At 50.1% G+C, this 22,236-nt stretch overlaps 1 protein-coding gene across 1 annotated transcript in view; it reads right to left on the bottom strand.

The window, feature by feature from the left end:
- NDST1 (N-deacetylase and N-sulfotransferase 1) overlaps window positions 1-22,236 on the bottom strand; it is a 475,690-nt gene that overhangs the window by 191,208 nt on the left and 262,246 nt on the right. The window contains exons 6-7 of the mRNA XM_086931298.1: window positions 824-1,009; window positions 157-285 (exon numbers count right to left, since the gene is read on the bottom strand). Of these exons, the coding sequence (XP_086787424.1) occupies window positions 157-285; window positions 824-1,009 (315 nt within the window). The remainder of the gene's footprint in view (window positions 1-156; window positions 286-823; window positions 1,010-22,236) is intronic.

Raw genomic sequence — 22,236 nt, 5'->3', positions numbered from 1 at the left:
GTCTCTAGAGTGACAATATGAAGACACGCATGCAAATAAAGGACTTACAGGTTAAATGGATGGAGGGCTAACTCACCCTGCATAGTTTAAAAGACAACGCAGTCATACATAAGCAAGTTTCCTTTCCTTGTAGTGTTGATGATGTGGCAGACTCACCGGATTTAGCAGCACAGTGAGGAAGAGCTCCCCTCCATTTATAATTTTATCCAGCTCACCGGGGCCTCCAGGGTAATCGTTGTAGAAGATGGTGTGTGTGAACAGGCCGCATGTCTGTCGAGGGAGCACCTGGGAGGAAGGAGAAAGACTTGAACTTCCAAAACACAGTAACAGGCTTCAAGCAATATGTTGCTATGGTGCAAATAGTCCATTTGATACTGAAACAATAGCATTGTTTGTTCAGTGGTTTTCTTATAGAACATATACCATGGTAGATGCCATTATTTGTTCAGGTTTCTTGATTATAGAAAACCTATAACAAAAAATGTTTACTGCAATATGAAGCTTAAAATGGGATGACAAAAATGGCCTCTCATTTGTTTATAAAAGCTAAATGGGAAGAGAGATTCCAATGTAAGTGTGCAAAGGTGCCAGGTCAAAATAGTTACTGTGGTGACATAAACAAAAAAAAAAAGAAGAAGAATGAAGTCAGAGCAGCCAAGAAGCATGGATAGTTTTTGTTTTCTTCAGGGACAAAAGGGTAACAGAGAAAAACTTTGGCAGCAAAGCTAAGTGAGATAAATCTTACACCAGATCCAACCACAAACCAGATCATTTGGATCTTTGGAGGGAGGGGGGTGACTTTACCAGCTTGTCTCTCACCTACCATGATGTCATCGTGAATGAAGCCACGCCTATACCGGGCAGGTTTCAGGTGGGGGTACTCCTCTGTGCTGGTGACCTTGATCCCCCAGATCTGTTTCCAGGCTTCGTACAGCTGGACATGAACTGGGTAAACCCCAGAGTGGTGAGGTGCTACAGCATAACCCAGATCAGTGGGTATGCCATGCTCCTGAGTGAGCAAAAAGGAAAAAAACATACTTTTAGCGTAATGAGATAACAGAAAACCAGGAGCTCCGTCTATCAATAGACATGCAGAAGTAGGCGAAGAAACAAATATTTAATCTCAAACCTTTGCCTTCAGCAGCTTATTTAACAAATGCATCTGAGTAATACTATACCCATACCTCTAGAGGTACATCAGCTCTCAGGACATCAAGATTCTTAACTGCATCGCTGCGGCGGTTTTTCCCGCTGTGTGCGGCAATTTTCAAAAAGCTGTGTTACATGACGAGCTAGGCTCGTCATCAGCCCACGACCACCGTAGCTGATGACGAGCTGAGCTCGTCATCAGCAGCGTAGAGGTTAAATATCGCGAAGGGGACTACAGTGACACCTTAATAGCGTAAACAAAATATTGAGGCCCAAAATATTTTAAATGATTTGCTGCTCTAATATAGCCAACACATGTTTCACGAGTTTAATTGCTTCATGAGCGCCTCCTCATATCATGTACAATTCACTCAACATTCCTAGTTGTGAGAGACTCAGTATGCCTGGAATCCCTTATTGTATATGCAAAACCATCAACATTAGGTGCAGTTAGTGAGAGAGTTCTCAAAAGGATTGCTCCACTAGTCCCTAAAGCTGTAACTAGTCAATCGGCATAGAGGTGCGCATATATACTGTACACAGTAACAGTTTTTGTATAAATTGTACATATAAGGAGGCCCTGATGCAGCGATAAAAACCCAGAAAACACATGTTGGCCTGTATTCTTTGAGAAACAAATTACAATAATAAAATCTCTTGTGTACTTTGGATTAAGAATTGTGTCCCTCACTTTTTTTGTGAACCTGTTGAATATACTTTTCAGTAAAGGATACCTGGTTTGAAAAGAACACACATGCAAGTTGTCTTATCTGTATCAGCCAGTGTTGAATATAATTATTTTGTCCAAAAAAGGGCTAATGGCAGCAAGGGAACTCTATTACAGCTGCACCTGCTCTTCTATCACTATAATTATCAACACAGATCAATCTAAGTCGTGCCCACCTGTAAGTCCACTGTCACAGCACCTAAACTCAAACTATATACTATACTGGCTCAGAGAGTCACATAATAAACAGCATACAATATGCACACAAATCTTTTGTGGAGACTTGTATTCGTGGAAAATCTTTATTCTTGCACCACACAGCCAACGAGTTTCACCCACAGGGGCTTCCTCAGGGCTAAAATGTAATATTAAATTCTACGTTCCTGTATGTAGATCGGCAATCCTCCAAGATTCAGTGTTTATTCTGTGATCCTCGTCGATGTGCTTTATTGGAGTGTTATCCAAAGATTGAAAGGAGGGGTTAGATAAAACCATCCTGATCTCCAAGTATTCCAAGGACTGTGCACCCGAACGTCTGTTTATTCTATATTCTATACTCCTCACCGTGTACGGCGGAAACGGCAATCTGCTAATCAACCTAGGTCCAAAACCACGACCTCAAGATTCCCCCCTCATGCAACCTTCCTTAGTACCACCTTTTTCTTCAGAGTTTCGGGTGGCTTCCTTTCTTGCATGTGTCTTTTGCTGTATTTTCTAAGAAGTCTTCACGGCACCGCCGATCTCCATGGCGGTAATAATAATAAGAGCTTGCACACACTCAAAGGGGGTTGTAGCTTGATCAGGAGCATCGGGTTTCACAACCACCCATCAGGGAAAAGAGAAAAAGAAGTAGCACTTTCTGACTTGAATGACTAGATAGCGGGAAATGCCCAGTATGTGAATCTAGAAGAAGTCTATGCTGCAAAACCACAACTACAGGTGTTCTGGTTTCTTTTGCAACATGAAATCTCTTCTACATTCAGCATGAAATCTCTTCTACATTCACATACTTCGCACAGATTATGTAGCAGTATTATCTCCTTTGGGAGGTGGATTAGAGGAGGAAGTGGAAGCAGATAGGTTTTTGAATACCTACTGCAGCTTTCTTCCTCCATTTCTTTCTCTTTTCTATGCAGTAGTGTTTATTAAAATGTATGTTCAGAAGCTGCCTTGCATATTTTCTGCGTGGATAGGCTTTATAAAAAGGCCATAGTAGACTCTTCATTCCTTGTCTAGTGTGCTCTTGGCTTATCGTTTATACTCTCACTGGCTCGTCAATAGCACAATTCTATGGTCTGAACAATCCATCAATTGTGCTTATTGTCGCTGGGTTCCCAGGGCTTGTTTAGGATGTCTTGCCAAGGACTGATCTATCTTCCTGATGTCTTTGGTAGATTGTATGTAGTATATTATCACTCTTCTAAAGTGTGCAGATCCCAAAGTCTCATTTGACGGCTTATGGAAAAACACAGGTAGGTTATAGGTTGATTTACGTGAAATGACCATACGTGAAAAGGTGATATGATCTTGGGTATAAATTTGGGTGAGTTCTCTGACCACTTTATTTTTTTATATGAAGGGTATTTGCACAGTGAGTGCCTGTAGTTCGCTCGCCCTTCTTAATGACGCAGTAGCTACCAGGAATACCATCTTTAAAGTAAGATGTTTCAGTGTAGCTTTGTGCATCGGTTCGAAGAACAAATTAGTTACCTTCTTTAATGATATATCTGTAAGAAACATGAGTTAGTTAGATTCCTTACCTTAGAATATCCCCAGGCTTCAGACTGGATCCTGAAATCTTTCGTCAGCAATACCACTGCTCGTCGGTAGGCCTCATCTGCAGCTCCGGGTCCGTCGTCGTGATCGCCAGGATGACATTGTTGGAGTACTTAGACGCCACCCTTGCGCGCTGACGTCAGTTCTGTACATAGCTTTCCGCGCCAGGAACGCAGAGCGATGCAAGAAACAGGCACTGGTGCCATCAAATTTCACCGCTAAAATCAAGCGGATTCAAGACTCTTTCTTCCCTGGACCCTAGTGTTGCTACCATCCCGAGGGACCAGCTGATTTCGACAGCTGAATCTGGCCCTTTTCTTTCTGAGTTTCTGGCTATCTCGAACTCTACCTCCCAGGTCCTCCTTTCTAAACTTAAGTTTGGCTCTGCCTCGGATCCCTGCCCTGCTAGTTTTCTGGCTAAGGCTGCGGAGGTTCTGAACCCACCGATTATTCGGATTCTTAATTTGTCACTGACCAGTGGTGTTGTCCCTGTGGTTTGGAAACAAGCGATGGTTGTTCCACTCCTTAAAAAGCCTGGCCTTGACCCTGAGAGTCATGACAATTATAGGCCAATTTCCCTTCTGCCTGCTCTTGCAAAAATAGTGGAAAAACATGTTCATACTGTACTCTCCACTTTTCTCGAAACTCATAGCTTCCTGCACTCCACCCAGTCGGGCTTTCGATCCAATCTAAGCACTGAGACGGCACTTCTGGATGTCAATGAGGCCATTAAGGAAGTGTTGGATTCGGGTGGAAGAGCCATGCTGGTAATGTTAGATCTGTCGGCGGCTTTCGACACCGTCCCTCATGAGGGTCTCCTCAACAGACTCCATGATATCGGTCTGAGAGGGACGGTGTTGAGCTGGTTTAGATCTTATTTAGCTGGCCGCCGGCAGATGGTCTGGGCCCCCCCTTACTCTGCCGAATTGCCGCCTTAGGAGGTCGGAGTCCCTCAGGGGTAGGTGCTTAGCCCGACTCAGTTTAATATCTTCATGACCCCTTTGGCGGTGCTGGCAGAGTCCTTTGGAGCTCAGAACATGTCATACGCCAATGACACCCAGCTCCTTTTCACTTGTGGAAAGGGGGCTGAGTTCAACGGAGAGAGCATACGCGGGTGCCTTGGGGCTGTTTGATTGGTTTCAGCGAAACAGCCTCAAGTGCAACCCTGATAAATCAGAGGTGCTTTTCTTCGGTTGTCAGGCTGACCCGAGCTGGCAGGATTGGTGGCCTGTGAACATGTTCCCTCCCACGTCCTCTTCTCTGGTTGCAAAAAACCTAGGGGTCAAAATTGACAACTGCCTATCTTTGAAACCCCAGATCCTAGGTCTGACTGACACTTGCTATGGTTTCCTTAAAATGTTGCGCAAGTTTCTTCCCTTGATCCCGTTGGCACATAGAAAGACTACGGTCCAGGCTCTTATCTGTTCCAGACTGGACTACTCAAATGTTTTATATTTGGGTCTTCCGGACTATCTACTACAAAAACTCCAGGTGGTACAGAACTCGGCGGCACGGGCGATTTTTGGCCTACCTCGCCGAGCGAGAGCCTCGGACCTGTTACTTTCCCTACACTGGCTCCCTGTTAGGAAGCGGATTGTTTTTAAAGCACTTACGCTGCCGCATAAGGCACTCCATGCGGTGGGAGCTGAATATATTCAGAAACGTCTTCGTTTTTACAAACCTACAAGATCCCTCAGATCAGAATCTCTTGGTCTTGCCACTGTCCCTGCTGTTAGGAAAGCAAGGGTAGGGGGACGCTCTTTTAAACATCTGGCTCCCCAGCTATGGAACACCCTCCCTCTGTCCCTCCGCTGTACCTCGAACCTGCTGGCCTTTAGAAAAGGTCTGAAAACGTGGCTATATGGACAGAGATCTGTTTGTTTCTTTCACCTTTTTTCTGCCTCTCTTTGCTTTTGCTGTGGGTCAGAAAGCGCCGGGACACTCCCTTGAGTAGCCGAGCGCTATATAAGACACCCATAACATTAACATTAACATTAACATGAAACTAGGGCCCTCAAAGGGACATACCTTAACCCTAGATATCGGTTCGCAGAACGGGGAGGACGGGTGGGGAGGTAAGGAACTAATGTTTCTTTTAAGATATATCGCTACCGAAGGTAAATAACTTGTTCATCCGAAAGAAACACATTAGTTAGATTCCTTACCTTAGAATAGATACCCCAGCAATATCAACCCCGGTGGTGGGTCTGCGAACCAAGATCACACCAGGAAGTCCTGGAGAACGGAACAGCCATAAAAGCCATCTCTCCAGACTTGGCTGTCCAGGCAGTAGTGCTTATCAAACGTGTGCAGCGAGGCCCATGTAGCTGCCTGGCAGATGTCCTGCAATGGGACTACCCAACCCGGGGAAGTAGTAGCCACAGTGGCCGACCACGTGTGCGTTCTAAGTAAAAAGAGAGTGCACCTTTTGGGTCCAGACAGCGGAGCCTCTCTTCCTGTTTCGAGGGATGCGGAGGTGGATAGAAGGTGGGCATGGTGATGGACTGCCCGATGTGAAACGACATAACCACCTTAGGCAGGAAAGAAGGACGAGTCTTCCGAACACCCTTGTCCGGATGGACAGAGCGGAAAGGAGGCTTAGAGGAAAGGAGGCTTAGAAGAAAGAGCCTGGAGCTCACTCTTCTGGCAGAGGGGATGGCAACGAGGAAAGCAGTCTTAAGAGTCAGAAGACAGAGGACAATTATAAAGTGGCTCAAAGGGAGCATACATCAGATAAGTAAGTACCAAGTTCAAGTCCCACTGAGGCATCACGAAAGTAACAGGAGGGAACGTGTGTGTGATGCCTTTCAAGAATCTATTTACCAACAGGGGACTTGAAAAGAGAAGGCTGATCAGGAAGCCTTAAGAAAGCTGAAATGGCCGAGAGATAGCCTTTGACAGTGCCCAGAGCAGAGCCCTGCTGGCCAAGATAAAGAAGAAAGAGGAGAACCTCTGAAAGAGGGGCAGAAAGGGGATCCACAGCCTTTGCTGTGCACCATGCCAGAAATGTGTTCCATCTGCAGGCGTATACCGTTTTTGTGGAGGGATGCCTGGCTGCCAGAATCACATCACAGACTTCAGACAAGTCAAATGGCCTCAACTGTCGCCGCTCAATCTCCACGCATGTAGGTGGAGGCTGGACAGGTTCGGGTGGAGGACCGTCACCTGTTGCTGCGACAGAAGGTTCTCCTGAAGAGGCAGACGAATCGGGGCATCAACTGACATAGTGAGTAGCTCAGGATACCAGTCTCTTCATGCCCAGTCCGGAGCCACAAGGATGACTTGGGCCCGGTCGCGTCGGATCTTCTTCAGCACTCTGGGCAGAAGTGGTATAGGCGGAAAGGAGTACAACAGGCCGCAACTCCACTCGTGATGAAAAGCGCTGCCGAGCGAGTGTCGCCTTGGAAATTCCAACGTGCAGAACTGTTGACATAGATAGTGTTCTCTTCGGTGGCGAATACATCTAACCAAGGCTCTCCCCACTGCAGAGAGATCTTGCGCCACGTCCGAGTTCAGACACCAGTCGTGATCCATCATGCACCGGCTGCTGAGTTCGTCCGCCCTGGCGTTCAGGGAACCTGCCAGGTGTTGAACCACCATGGTGACGCCCTGGTGTTCCTGCCATGTCCAGAGGCGCAGAGCCTCCTGACAAAGGGTCCACGACCCCACCCTGCCCTGTTTGTTGCAGTACCACATGGCGGTGGGGTTGTTCGCGAACACCTGGACTACACTTGAGGGAAGGAATGCCTTCAGAGAAAGCTGGATCCTCCGCAGCTCCAGAAGGTTGATATGGAGCCGGGACTCCGCCGGAGAAGGGAGGCCTCTGATCTCCGCCTCTTCCATGTGACCCTCTCATCCCAGGAGGGACGCATCAGTCACCACTGTGTGCTCCGGTTGGGGTAGGGAGAGGGATCTGCCACTGACCCAATCGCGGTCCGTGAGCCACCACTGCAACTGTCTTGCAGTGCCCTCCGAGATCAGGATGCAGTCGGACAGGTTGCCCTGATGCTGTGCCCACTGGAACTTCAGGTCCCACTGCAGAGCCCGCCTCCACCACCTGGCGTGATGTACCAGCAGGATGCAGGAGGCCATCAGCCCCAGGAGCCGCAGCATTAGCCTGACCGAAACTCGGGACAAAGGCTAAAAGATCGGAATCAGAGCCTGAACATCCAGAGCCCACTTCTCGGGAGGATAAACCCGAAACTGTGCAGAGTCCAGAACCGCTCCGATGAAGAGTAGCTTCTGAGAGGGGAACAGGTATTACTTCGGCACGTTGATGGAGAACCCCAGCGAATGCAGGAGATGGGCAGCAGTCTGGAGGTGGGAGACTACTGTCTGGGGCGAGCCCGCCTTTAACAACCAGTCGTCGAGATAGGGGAAGACTGGAACCCCTGATCTGTGCAGATGAGCCGCGTCCACCGCCATCAATTTCGTGAACACCCGAGGGGCACTGGTGAGGTCGAAGGGGAGCATGGTGAACTAAAAGTGCTCGTGGCCTACCGTGATTCGCAGGTAGCGCCGGTGGGTCGGCAGGACGGGGATATGGAAATAAGCGTCCTGCAAGTCCCAACGCTACCATCCAGTCTCCAGGGTCTAGGGCAGCCAGGACCGGAGATAAAGTCAGCATCTTGAACTTCTGCGGAGGAAGCAGTTGACGCTCCGGAGGTCCAAGATAGGGCGCAAGTCCCCTGTGCCCTTCTTGGGAACCAGAAAGTAGTGGGAGTAGCAACCACGTCCTACTTCTGGCCCAAGAAAGCGCTTGTAGGCCGCCTTCGCCAAGAGGGTCATAACTTCCTCCTGCAGAAGCTGCAAGTGATCCCAGACATGCGGTGGTACTGCTGTGTCATGGCTAGAGGGGTCGCCTTGAAGGGGAGGGAGTAGCCCTTCGGACGATTTGCAGCACCCACCTGTCCAAAGTGATGGTATGCCAGTGGAGGAAGTGATGGCGAACCCTGCCCCCCACTAACGTTGAATGGGTCTGAAAGCACGTGCGCGACCGCGTTGAGGATGGTTCTGCGGCCTGTGTCTGGACAAACGTGTGGAGGCGCCCCTTCCTTAGGCACGAAAGGGGCGAAAAGCAGAAGTTTGCTGGCACTGGCCCGACAGGCCCAAGGACTTGGCAGTAGCCCTGGAGTCCTTGAAACGCTCAAGCACACTGTCTGCTTTGTCACCAAAAAGGCGACAGCCATCGAAGGGCATGTCCATGAGCGTGAACTGGACACCCCCCGAAAAATTGGCAGACCTCAGCCAGGCGTGACGACGTATCGCCACCGTTGTGGAAATCGCTCTGCCCCGCGAGTCAGTGGTATCAAGCCCGCATCTGATGTAATAACGGGCTACATCCCGCCCTTCAGCAAGAGCTTGGGCGAGCCATGCCTGGGCCTCCTCCGGACACTGGGGTAGCATGTCCGTAACCGTATCCCACAAAGATTGGGTGTAACGGCCCAATAGGCAAGCGGTGTTGATAGACCGCAACCCCAGACTAAGTGAGGAGAACAGTTTCTTCCCAAACTGGTAAAACCTTTTGGATTCCCGATCTGGAGGGGCATTCGGGAATGCGGTCTGGGACGTAGAGGCCTGGATCACCAGACTCTCGAGGGTGGGGTGTATGGACAGAAAGCAGGGGTCGCCCGGAGCCGGGCGGTGTCGTCTGGCCACATTCCGATCCACAGGGGGCACTGTGGAGGGCTTGGACCAAGTGCCCATCAGAACGTCCGTGAGGGCCTCATTGAACGGCAGCAGAGGCTCCGAAGAGCTTACTGGCGGTTAAGGCACCTCTGTGAGGAGATTAGTCCTCACAGCCGCAGCAGGGAGCTCAAGAGCCAAGGCCTTGGCAGCCCTGCGCAACACCACACCATATGTAGCACCCTCCTTCGTAGCCACGGAGGACGGAGAGATGAATCCAGTGTCAGGTGATGTGTCGAGACCACTGGCCTCCTCCAGGTCACCTGCCCAGTCCTGACTCAACTGGCACTGTTGTGCCAGAGGGTCCTCAGACCCCTCCCAGTCCTCCCCTTCATCCATGCCCTGATAAACAGGCAGGAAGGATACAGGTGAATCGCCCACCCACCTACTGAAACCGGAGGCGTCGTCTGTGGACTGCGCCGGGTGTGACACCCTCTGGGTCAGCGCCAGCGGAGGAGTCATGAGGTCAACTGGCGTCGAACGGGATCCAGGCCTGGATCCCCAGGGGCCCTGTCGCGTCAGGACCGAAGTGTACAACAGCGCCAGGGCCGAAGCCACCGCCTCACTAGGACCCCTAGCATGCAGTCCAGGGACCAGAAGTTATGGGACCGGATGAGATGCCTGTGGCTCCAGTGGAGCCGCGTGGGTGGTGCCACCCGAACCCTCAGCCGAGTCGCGCAACCGGCGAGGGGAGTCAGAGAGCAATGCTGCTTCTTCGACTTCTTTTTAGAGTGCCTCGACTTACCTGAATGCGGCGACTTGGAGCCTGACGAATGGTGTGGACTCCGGCTCCGCCACCGGACCTTCAACTTCCTCCTCGAGCGGGACCTCGAGCGGCGCGGAGCAGACTGCCGGATCTCGAGGGACCGCTCCAGCCTAGCCTTCGACACAAGTTACTTACCTTCGGTAACGATATATCTGTAAGAAACAGTTGTTAGTATTAGATTCCTTACCTTATATTATCCCAGGGCGTCAGACTGGATCCGGAAAATTTTGCGTAGCAGTACCCCTGCGCGTCGGTAGGCGTCGCCGGCGCAGGGATGACGTCAAAGTACTTAGACGCCGCCCTCGCGCGCTGACGTCAGTTCTTATACATAGCTTTTCCGCGCCAGAAACGCAGAGCCATGATAAAAACCAACACTGGTGCCATGAAACTAGGGCCCTAAAAGGGGATGACCGTAAACCTAGATATCGGTTCGCAGAACGGGGAAGATGGGTGGGGCGGTAAGGAATCTAATACCAACTACTGTTTCTTACAGATCTATCGTTACCTAAGGTAAGTAACTTGTGCATCTAAAAGAAACAGGTTAGTATTAGATTCCTTACCTTAGAATAGATACCCCAGCAATACCAACCCCGGTGATGGGTCTATGAACCAATGATCACACCAGAAAGTACTGGAGAACGGAACGGCCAAAGAAGTCATCTCTCCGGATTTGGCTGTCCAGGCAGTAGTGTCTTGCGAACGTGTGCAGCGAGGCCCACGTAGCTGCCTGACAGATGTCCTGCAAGGGGACTCCCCCACCCAGGGCAGTAGTAGCGGCCGTGGCCCGAGTGGAATGGGCCCTCAGCCCAACAGGAGGCTCCTTTTTAGCCAAGGATTAGCATACCTTGATGCACAACACGACCCACCAAGAGATGGTCCGCTTGTGCACCGCCCGACCTTTCTTAGCGCCCACGTAACCAACAAAGAGTTGGGCATCCACCCAGAACTGGCGTGTGCGATCCAGTTAAAATGAGAGCGCACGTTTTGGGTCCAGACGGTGGAGCCTCTCCCTCTTTTGAGGGATGCAGAGGCGGAAAGAAGGTGGGCAAGGTGATGGACTGCCCGAAGTGGAAGGCTGTGATTACCTTGGGAAGGAAAAAGGGTTGCATCCGCAACACAACTTTGTTCGGATGGACAGAAAGGAAAGGAGGTTTAGAGGAAAGAGCCTGGAGCTCACTCACCCTCCTGGCAGAGGTGATGGCAACCAGGAAAGCAGTCTTGAGAGTAAGGAGACGAAGAGGACAGTTATGAAGTGGCTCGAAAGGAGCGCACATCAGATTAGTCAGAACAAGGTTCAAGTCCCACTGAGGCTTCACGAAAGGAACAGGAGGAAACATATGAGTGATGCCCTTCAAAAACCTATTTACAGCTGGGGACTTGAACAAAGAGGGCTGATCAGGGAGCCTTAAGAAGGCGGAAATGGCAGAGAGGTAGCCCTTGATAGTGCCGAGAGCAGAGCCCTGTTGGGCAAGAGAGAAGAAAGAGGTGAACCTCTGAAAGAGGGGCAAAAAGGGAATCCACAGCCTTTGCTGTGCACCATGCCACAAATTTGTTCCACCTGCAGGCGTATACCGATTTTGTGAGGGACGCCTGGCTGCCAGAATCACATTACAGACTTCAGGAGGCAAGTCAAATGGCCTCAACTGCCGCCCCTCAATCTCCACGCAAGTATGTGGAGACTGGACAGGTTCGGGTGGAGGACCGTCGGCAGCTGCCGCGACCAAAGGTCCTCCTGAAGAGGCAGACGAATCTGGGATCGACAAACATGCCGAGTAGCTCGGGATACCAGTATCTTCGTGCCCAGTCCGGAGCCACAAAGATAACTTGGGCCCGGTCGCGTCTGAGCTTCAGCACTCTGGGCAGATGTGGTATCGGTGGAAAGTCATACAACAGACCGCAGCTCCACTCGCGACAAAAAGCGTCTCCGAGCGAGTGCCGCCTTGGAAATTCCAATGCGCAGAACTGATGACATTGAGCTTTCTCTTCTGTGGCGAATAGATCTAACCAAGGCTATCCCCACTGCTGAAAGAGGCCTTGCGCCACGCCGGAGCTCAGACGCCATTCGTGATCCATCAAGCACCAACGGCTGAGTTCGTCCGCTCTGGCTTTCAGGGAACCTGCCAGGTGTTGAACCACCAGGGTCACGCCCTGATGTTCCAGCCAGTGCCAGAGGCGCAGAGCCTCCTGGCATAGGGTCCACGACCCCACCCTGCCCTGTTTGTTGCAGTACCACATGGCGGTGGTGTTGTCAGTTAATACCTGCACTACACTCAACCAGACAGGGTGGGGAATGCCTTCAGTGCAAGCAGGATCGCCCGCAGCTCCAAAAGGTTGATGTGGAGCCTGGACTCCGCCGGAGACAAGAGGGTTCTGATCTCCGCCTCTCCCATGTGGCAATCCCCAGCCCTGGAGGGATGCGTCAGTCACAACTACGTGCTCCGGTTGGGGTAGGGAGAGGGATCTGCCGCTGACCCAATCGCGGTCCGTGAGCCACCACTGCAACTGTCTTGCCGTGCCCTCGGAGATCAAGACATGGCCAGATAAGTTGCCCTGATGCTGGGCCCACTGAAACGTCAGGTCCTACCGCAGAGCCCGCATCCACCACCAGGCGTGATGCACCAGAAGGATGCAGGAGGCCATCAGCCCCAGATGCCGCAGCGTCAACCTGACCAAGACTCTGGATAACGGCTGAAAGATCTGAATCAGAACCTGAATATCCCGAACCCGCTGTTCGGGAGTATAAACCTGAAACTGCGCAGAGTCTAGAACCGCTCCGATGAAGAGGAGCTTCTGAGAGGGACACAGGTGTGCCTTCGGCACATTGATGGAGAACCCCAACAGGTGCAGGATGTCGACCAAGAGGGTCGAAACTTCCACTTGCAGAAGTTGCAAGTGATCCCCCGACACGCGGTGGTACTGCAGTGGCATGGCTGGAGTGGTCGCCTCGAAGGGGAGGGAGTAGCCCCTTCGGACGATTTGCAGCACCCACCTGTCTGAAGTGATGTTGCACCAGTGAAGGCGGTGACGTCGAACCCTGCCCCCCACTTGCGTCATGTGGGCCTGAAAGCTCTGACTAGGAAGGCTTTGAGGCAGATGCTGCGGGGTGGATGTGGACTGGCCTCGCCATTGTCCCCGGGCACCGCCACGGCGGTTACCACGTCCGCCACCGCGCTGGATGTTAGTCTGCGGCCCGTGGCTGGCAGGACGTGTGGGGGAACCCCTTCCTTGGCCACGAAAGGAGCAAAAGGCAGCCGGTTGCTGGCGCGGGCTGAAAGGCCCAAGGACTTGGCCGTAGCCCTGGAGTCCTTAAAACGCTCCAGTGCACTGTCTGCCTTGTCGCCAAAGAGGCAACGGCAAGCCCATAAGTGTGTTTTGGACATCAGCCGAAAAGTTGGCAGACCTCAGCAAAGCGTGGCGACAAATCGCCACCGCCGTTGCCATCGCTCTACCTAGCGAGTCCGTTGTATCCAGTTCACACCGGATGGAATACCGTGCCGCATCTCGACCCTCCACAAGGGCTTGGGCGAGTTTAGTCTGGGCCTCCTTCGGACATTTTGGCAGCACGGCCGCGACCGTGTCCCACAGAGAGTGGGTATAACAGCTCAAGAGGCACGCTGTGTTAATGGACCGCAACCCCAAACTTAGTGAGGAGAACATCTTTTTGCCATACTGTTCGTACCTCTTGGATTCCCGATCGGGGGGAGCCGTCAGGAATTCTCCGGACCTGCACTTGCTGGCGGGGAAAAAAGAAGAACTGATGTCAGCGAGCGAGGGCGGCGTCTAAGTACTCAGACGACGTCATCCCGGCGCCAACGTCGGACGCGGAGCCTTAGATGACGCCTACCGACGCGCAGGGGTACTGCTACGCAAAATTTCCCGGATCCAGTCTGATGCCTGGGGATATCCTAAGGTAAGGAATCTAATACTAACCTGTTTCGTTCAGATAGTAGGGGCACAACTTGTCGTCGTGGTCGGCCCCTAGGCAGTAGAGGCACCGGCGATGGGGGTCAGTTACCAACATCAGTCGGTGACCGGCGTCGCACGGCTTTAAACGGGCATCCCTACCGGCACCAGGAGTCGAAGTCGACTCGAAAAAAGATAGTCAAAAAGAGACCAAAAAGTTAGTCAAAAAGTGACTAGGGTACTAGCTCTTCCCAGATCTGCGGTTGCTGGCGCGGAAAAAAGAAGAAGAACTGACGTCAGCGTGCGAGGGCGGCGTCGAAGTACTCCGACTAAGTCATCCCGGCGATCACGACGCAGATGACTGACGCGGAGCCGCAGAGGACACCTACCGACGCGCAGGGGTAATGCTGACGAAAACTTTCCAGATCCAGTCTGACGCCTTGGGATATTCTAAGGTAAGGAATCTAACCAACGTGTTTATTTCAGATAGGTTCTTCCAGTAAACTTTCTAGTACTCAATTAAGGTTCTCCTGTGGAGTAAGTGTTGCTCTATGAGGGTAGAGCCTTTTAGCTCCCTCCATGAATCTCTTAGAGGGATAGTGATAGCAATGGCTGATAAATGTACTCTTAGTGAAGCATAGGATAGTTTGCACCTACTTGTGTGGGGTACCTGACTATGACAGTCTAACTGTGTACGCGGTTTAGGAATGTGTTGACTTTCTTTACAACGCGCTAAGAATCTTTTTCACATAAAAGCATAATTCCTAGTGGAATGCCTCCTGAATATTTTACATTTCATTTGGTAACTGCAAAAGCTGAAACTGACATTTCAGGACCCATGCCGTCAACTGTAAGTCCTCCCCCGTTTGGGTGAAATATATATCCCTGCTGCCAGGTCATTGTGTCACTGTGTAAAGCAATTTTGATTTCTATTGGTTGGACAGCTGCAGAAGCTAATAAAACGATAACTGTCACAGCGTTCTTGGCAGTATTAGGATTTTAGTCATGTTGGACACTTTGAAAGTTTCCAGAAATGTTTGGATTAGTCAGCAAACTACTTGTTGATTGACACGTCTGCCACAAATCGCTGCAAAACAGTCTGCTGTTGGCATATGTGGATTCAAAGCCCTGCTCCAGCCCACACACAGCCATCAAAAAAGGTGAAGGCTCTGCAGAGGAGCACATCTGAAAAGCCTGCCAGAACCCATTGGTAAGGTTGAAAGAGATAGTGTGCTATGCCAGAACACTAGACAGAAATGATGTAATCTGCAGGGAGGTGTTATGGTGTGGTTATAAAAAGTTAAGACACAATGCGTGCAGAGTGTGGCTGCATGCAGAACAATAAAGACAGCTGTTACAGAGCTCGATCTTTGGCATGTTTATGTGCATGCTCCAGGGCCGGGGAAGGTACTACACCCCGAACGGAAAAGGTAATCATGTATATGTGTTTTGCCAATAAATTCAGTGAAGATAAAGCAATGTTAGTAAAGTAAAATGGTTTGCAAAGACGGCTGCTCAGGCATTTTACTAGTTATGGAAGAATGAAATGAGAGGGACAACCTTGGGAATGAGGGTTACTTAACAAGTATGCATGTGCTACATATGTCCTATGTCATCACCGGAACAGGTTTTCTCAACATACTTTGTGAATTTCTTTAAAACTCTATGAAACTTGCACCCTTTAAAACATTTTGAGAAAGGAAATCAACCAAAAGAAGGGTTCCAGAGAACCTTTCATGCACCCCAAAGGCGAAATTCCAAATAAACCGCTGGGGTATGGCAGAAAAACAGATAAATGTCACACCTGTTTGCTCCCTGGCAAAAACACGTTAAAAGGTATGCTATAAAGTTTCGCCTTTTGGCTAAAAGTTTATTCTGGGAATCTCATTTTCATCTCCAGCGACTTTATTTGTAGGGCCACATATTTACTTGCATGGCAACATACATGTGAGTTACGCCAACACCCCCGCCACCCCCACTCCCTTTTAGTGCTCACAGGAAAAGAAAGCCAAAGATACCCTCGTCAAACGCACAATGTCTGGTTCAAAGCGGGACCCTGTATTGTGCTTCTCAAAGATTGCCCTACACTGGCTCAAGCAGAGATGGACAGGAGGAAAATATCAAGCAACCACTCTTACCCTGTGCTGAACACCAGGCACCAGGGTAAAGTAAGGAAGTGTCGACTGTCCTGGAGTTATTTATGTAGCCCTTTCATAGCTCCTGCAACCATACATACTAGATCCCTCAGTTAAGGACTCGTGTAGCAGAATGGATAAACTTGCAGGCCGACAGGCACATGGCACATTCCACATTCCAACAAACATACCTCAATGACCAGTTACCAGGAGACAATAGCCTAAATGTGTATGGTCAACTCAGGTCTGGTTTAGTCCTAAGGAGGAGAATTAGACCTGCCTCTGCTTTCAATAGCAATGCAGTGCTCTCCAAACAGACCTCTGCACTGAAGGAGAAATGACTGAGCTAAGGGAACGATTCCCTGCCCCACAACCATGTACTGCCCCGTCTCCTCCCAACACGCCCCTGAGGCCCCACCACCTTACAAGTGATGTATAAAAACAGGAAAGCCAAAAATCTAAAATGATCAGTTTAACCCCAAGCAGATTCCTTCCCCCAAATGTTCCAGAAGATGCCAGTGTGAGAGACCGCTTCTATCCCATGCCCATGAAGCAAAACATTTCAGTACTAGGTGCCTACCTAGTGCCACTTGGAGAGCTTGCTAGACCCTTCACTACCATCATAGACACTCCTTCAGCCATTTCGTTGGGAACTTGATGAAAGTCTGTCTTCCTCTTACAGTGGGTTCTGTTGTCCAATCCATCTGAGCAGCCTTTCTAGAAACCCACAAACCCTATCTTATAACACTAATGAAGGGCATGATTTACAAAGGTGTTCCTTTTCCCTTGATGTAAGACTTTTTAGGACTATTTTAGATCATGGAAAACTTTACAAATCAGGTCTGACTATCCTAAAACAGTTTTCAGCCAGGTAGTGGTCAAATTACTTTATTTACAGTGTATTCATCCACAAACCAGGCCTCTTTCGTGTTTTAAGAGTATTGAGACTACTTTAAGGTAAACATCTAAAAAAATGTTTATACAAAAGGTTTTTTCTTTTTTATTTTTTACTCATTGTAGGAGAGTAGGGTCTGCTATCCTACGGTCACCCCAGTTTTTGCTTTTTGCTTCACTGGTTTTCGACTTAATGAGGCTGTGGGCCTGCTAATCAGACCCCCAGCCTGCTGTTCTCTCTCTAAATTCACAAACATGTACTATAGGTACATAACCCAATTGGAACTGGACTCCTTGTCAGCCCATGTACCATGCACTATAGGTGCTCAGGGCATAGGTGCCACCAAGGTCTACCAGGGGCAGAAGCATAGCTTTTGCCACCCCTGGCTGGTTCTTAAATTGACACAACTGGCTGATCACTCAGCTGGGGCAAGGTGGTGTAATCACCCCTTGCTTAGATATAGTATCCCTATATCAAAACCTATATCTGGACACATATAAACCTGTGAGTCACTCCTATGGAAGGCCTTATCAATCCTGGAGGCAGAGTGCGTGGTTTAATGTGAGATGGAGCTGGAGCATGAGCTGAGCCTGTCTGCAGCTGTCGGGAACAACTCCCTAAGCTGTTCCGGGATAATGCCATACCATATACTATTAGGTGCATTATAATCCTCGCAGTTATAGGTCAACTTTGGTTTGGCTTTATCAAAATATGTCGTGTAAGGTGTCATACGATTTGGAATACTATACCCTCGACAGTCCTGTCGACGAGGATAGCATTCCACCCTTCTAGATGAAGACATGTTACTTTACTGAAACGCGGTTGATTTTTAAAAGAGCCTCAGTTCCACAAAATGGATGCTTCTGCCACAGACACAAGTCTGACCTCCTGCTGCCGACCGAAACTCTGCACAGGAGGCCTGGACAAAGGCTTTCCTGACGCGGGGAGGTGTCACACCACCCCAGACAGGAGATAGAGGATTGTAGCAGGGAGGTTTGAAAGAAACCAGACACTGCCTGGGGAGCACAAGGCTTCCCCTTGCATAATCCGGTTCTGGGGCACACCAGCCCCAGTCCCAGCGCGACCTGGACAAAGGGAAAGGGGTGTATCCACCCCCTTCCTGGGTCCCACCCATAGGAGGGGAACTAGCAGGTAATCCAGCCCCCTAGATTGGTATAAGAATGGGAGCAGTGCCAACGCACTCAGATGATCCTGATGAAACACAAGAAAAGAAACTCTGGACCCTTTGACATCCTACTCGACGTAGAGACTGAACAATCTCCCTTGTGGTCAAGGAGTGAGCACCCTGTGCAAACAGGCACCATCCAGCACCCTGACGTTTGCTTTGTTGCAATTCCCGTCGGAACTCGAGCGACAGACTGACAAGACCAAGCGTGCCTGCCTTCTAACATCCCGATCCACAGTCCCTGCAGAGCTGAGACCCGTGGAGGCGACTGGAAGCGTGGGGCCTGACATCTTGGAGAAACCACGAGACTGACCGTGCAGCCCACGAGTGACCCTCGAAGCTGTACATCGGGGTTTGAGAAGCCCCAGCCCTGAGCCACTTTTGCACCGAAGCTCACCCCTCTACACTCTCCGAGTGCTGTGTGGGGCCCTTCTGCTTCTTTTGGCTCAACGCGTTGGCCCGTTCACTTGCCCGCTGGCTTGTGGCCCCTGTGCAGACGACCTACGAAATCTAACTTGTGATTCTGGTTGCTCCAGACTTGCACCCGCTCCTCTGAAAAGGAGCACCCGCTCTGACCCTCCTGGTCCGAGTGAGAAGCAATCTTCCAGTCCTGCGTGGATTGCTCTTGCCAAGTGTTGTTTGCTCCAATCCTGAAGCCGACAGCGCCGACGGCGAGAGCCTTCGTGGGACAGCTCGTGACCCGCTCCTGGACGTCGCAGATGCCCTAGAGCCTACGTGGCAGCGGAGAGAAGCTCCACGACAACCACCTGATTGCGCCCGACATTGCCTGGGCCCGTCCTGGTTCCACCCTGGTCACTGCTGAGTGACCCAGACTCTGTCCCCTCTGCTTTCAGGTACTCTACAACTCTGATCCACCCTTGGATCACACCGGACACTTCTCCTTCACATCGCCTGCAGCATCTTCAGCTTCAAGCACCAACAACCTGCGTGACTAAACCCGACACAACTTCGACCCTATGCACCCGCTTCCTGTGGGTGAGGTAACTCAACAACGCTGGTGTTCCCACACTGGTACACACCTCTAGTGTATGTGTCTTAAATTTCGTCCTTCTAGGTTAAGCGGAAGTCTCCTTAAACAGTAACTTTATAACTTTTACGCACCATTGACTTTGCATTGGTGCATGCGTGTACTTTAAGCGCTGCACCCGAATCCCGCGGGCTTTCCCCGACTTCAGCATTGCTAGTCCCGACTGCTCCAAGCAATTCCCTAGGCCCTAGGCCTAATGACTGTTCGATTGGTATCTCTTATACCACTTTCTTAATATATGGTTTGAGTGGCCACCCGCCCTCATCCATAATTGTGCAACTTACATATGTTTAACTGTGCTTTTGTTTTAACGCTTGTGCCCCTTTGCTCATAAAGAGTACTGGGGATTATTCTAGTAATAAATACATACATTTTTATAATATATACTTGTGTGGTGTTCTTCATTTGGTATTACAGGATTGTGATTGGTAAAACAGCTCGCTTAACACGACCTCTTGAGTTTAGCCTTAAAGGCCGCTTAGTCCATGCTACCACTAGGATAGCTTGTCTAATAAGGTTGACTTACAACCAGCACCATAAGGGATTGTTTGGACTGATACAAGGTGATTCCAGAATTGGAAACATCACATATCAGGCCAACTTCTCACACTCATCCACTTATGCTATTCTGCTACACTACCTTCTCTAACTTTGTCTTCTCTTTAAGAGCGCTGACACCAAAATCGCAACTCCCAAAACACTCTGAACCTCTGCAGCCTTGTCCAAATACCAACTATTTAGAAGTGGGAAGATGTGCGGTTCCTGTAGCTAAACCCATCAAAACATACAACATAAAAACTCGGCCCCCTTTTTAGAGTGCAAGATATGTTTCTCTTTATCCACAACCTAGGAATTCACTTTAACAGCGAGAGGCACCGCTGCTCATTTGTAACAAATGATTCTGGTTTGGTCTACTAAAACGACGTAATATCTACATACACTCCCTTAATCTCAGCCCTAAATGAAAATTCTAATTGATGCACTAGTTATGGCCAAAAGCGGCAAATGCACACCTACATCTGCCCATGTACAATCTTGGGTTGGTGTTCCGAGCCCAGACTACAAGCAGGTTTCCTTTATTCAAACATGTGGAAAAGAGGGATTATAGTCTGATACAGGAGTAAATCGTAACGTTTATTTTTTTATTCCTGCAAAAGTATGGCCAATTAAGTGATAGTGCACTAATCACACTTTCTAGCTTTTTACACTGGCAGGAACAAATAATTAGCTTGTGCCTCAAATGTGATACTCAAAACAATTTGTCTCCCAGAGCTCAATAAAACCAAATTAACCCTGGAAAAGGTAAGGCAATAAGGGGAAGGCCACTTGCTGCTACCACCTCAAATGTGAAAAATTGCCAATGTCATTTGAGGGAGGTATACTCAACCCCAGATCTCACTACTCTTTTCCAACCATTGGGCATGATTTCTTTTATAGAAAAGAACACAAGAAAACCCCATTAAATCTAGGTCACAAATGAACCGTACTCAAATGAGAGTAGCATTAAGAGATATTCAAAGGATAATTAGTTTCTTAGCAGTAATAATTCACTTTAACACCCACTTTCGTCAGCAAATATCTATTCAATTTGAAGACTAGGTCTTGTTTGTTTCTTCATATCTTCAAAACACTCCAAAAGGTACTCCGTATTACACATGCTCGATACGCACGCCTGACATATGCTGGTCAGCCACAGCTTTCAAAAATTTTTTTACTCTGCACATACTGGGCTGAATTAACTTGTGATTTTCATGCCCAGTGTCATTATGTTGGACACCCAGTTCCTAAGATCTGGTCTCCCTGTGCACATTAGGTTCCCCCATTATTTTTGTACATCCCATCTATAGGTTCTAATATTCAATCATTTGTATACCCCTAGCACCTATTTATGAACGCTACTCATACCTTATTTTCTCTCACTCACGAAATCCTAGTATCAATTGTTTAGGAAGCCTACAAGCTGTCTTGCCAGTGTTAACTCATTCCAGTTAGCTGTTAAATATTGATTTCCCCAGCGTATTCCTGGTGAATGCCGGATACATATCCTTAGGCTATTCTCTAGATACTGCTGCAGTCTGATATATGTAGTGCTAGGTGTGGCATACATTCCTTTGTGCATGAGTACCTAGAGCTGGGTGTAGTTTGTGTAGGGCCACTATGCACACTACGCAGAATTTTGGAAAAAATGTGTGGAAAACGGGGGCACGTCCTGAGGGTCCGTGTGCCCGGGACAGGGTTCCATCGTGCCTGGGCAGGCTCCCCGATCGCCCCAGCCTGGCTGGGTTGGAAAGCAGGGATCGGGCCTGGGTTTGGGAGCCCCTGTCCTGCGGCCTGCCAAGAGTCCATCTGCCCGGGACAAGGGTCCCTGGTGCAGAGCCCCGGAGACCTGCAAGGCTCCATGGGTCCCGGGCAGTCCTCCCCTGGGTGGCTGAGCTCCAGGAGCGCGAGAGACTCCCCATGCCTGAGGCCCAGCATAGGGTTTCAGAGCCCCCCTGAGCCCTGCAGCCCCCGAGTCCCCAGAGGCCTGCAGGGCCCCAAGCCTTGCAGGGTCAGGCGGGAGCCCTCCCGCGAAGGCTTGGGGCAGGCAGATTGGCGTGATTTCGGACCCGGCCATCTGGTCGCACCTTTCCCCCTCGGCCATCTGGTCGCACGCAATGCTTTCCAATGGGGCGACCAGATGGCCGGGCTTCCCTGGAAGTCCTGATGAGGGGCCATTCGCCTCCCCGATCCCAGCGAGGGCATCAGGAGGTCAGGCGTCTCCGCGCCCTGGGTCCACTCCGTCACTCGGTGCAGGCGGGTTCGCAGAAAGAGGGGTAGCCGTCCTCCGGATTACTAGGGGCAGGGTATGCCAGGACACCCCTCCCGGGCCGGCGGTTCTCTCCTCCGTCACGGCGTGGAAAAGTGCCAGGGACGGGCTCTATGGGTCCCGAGCAGTCCTCCCCAGGGCATCCGAGCCAGAGAGCTCT

This window comes from Lissotriton vulgaris, chromosome 7 (assembly GCF_964263255.1).
Source record: "Lissotriton vulgaris chromosome 7, aLisVul1.2, whole genome shotgun sequence".
Classification (NCBI taxonomy): domain Eukaryota; kingdom Metazoa; phylum Chordata; class Amphibia; order Caudata; family Salamandridae; genus Lissotriton; species Lissotriton vulgaris.
This window is presented reverse-complemented; position numbering and strand designations above follow the sequence as displayed.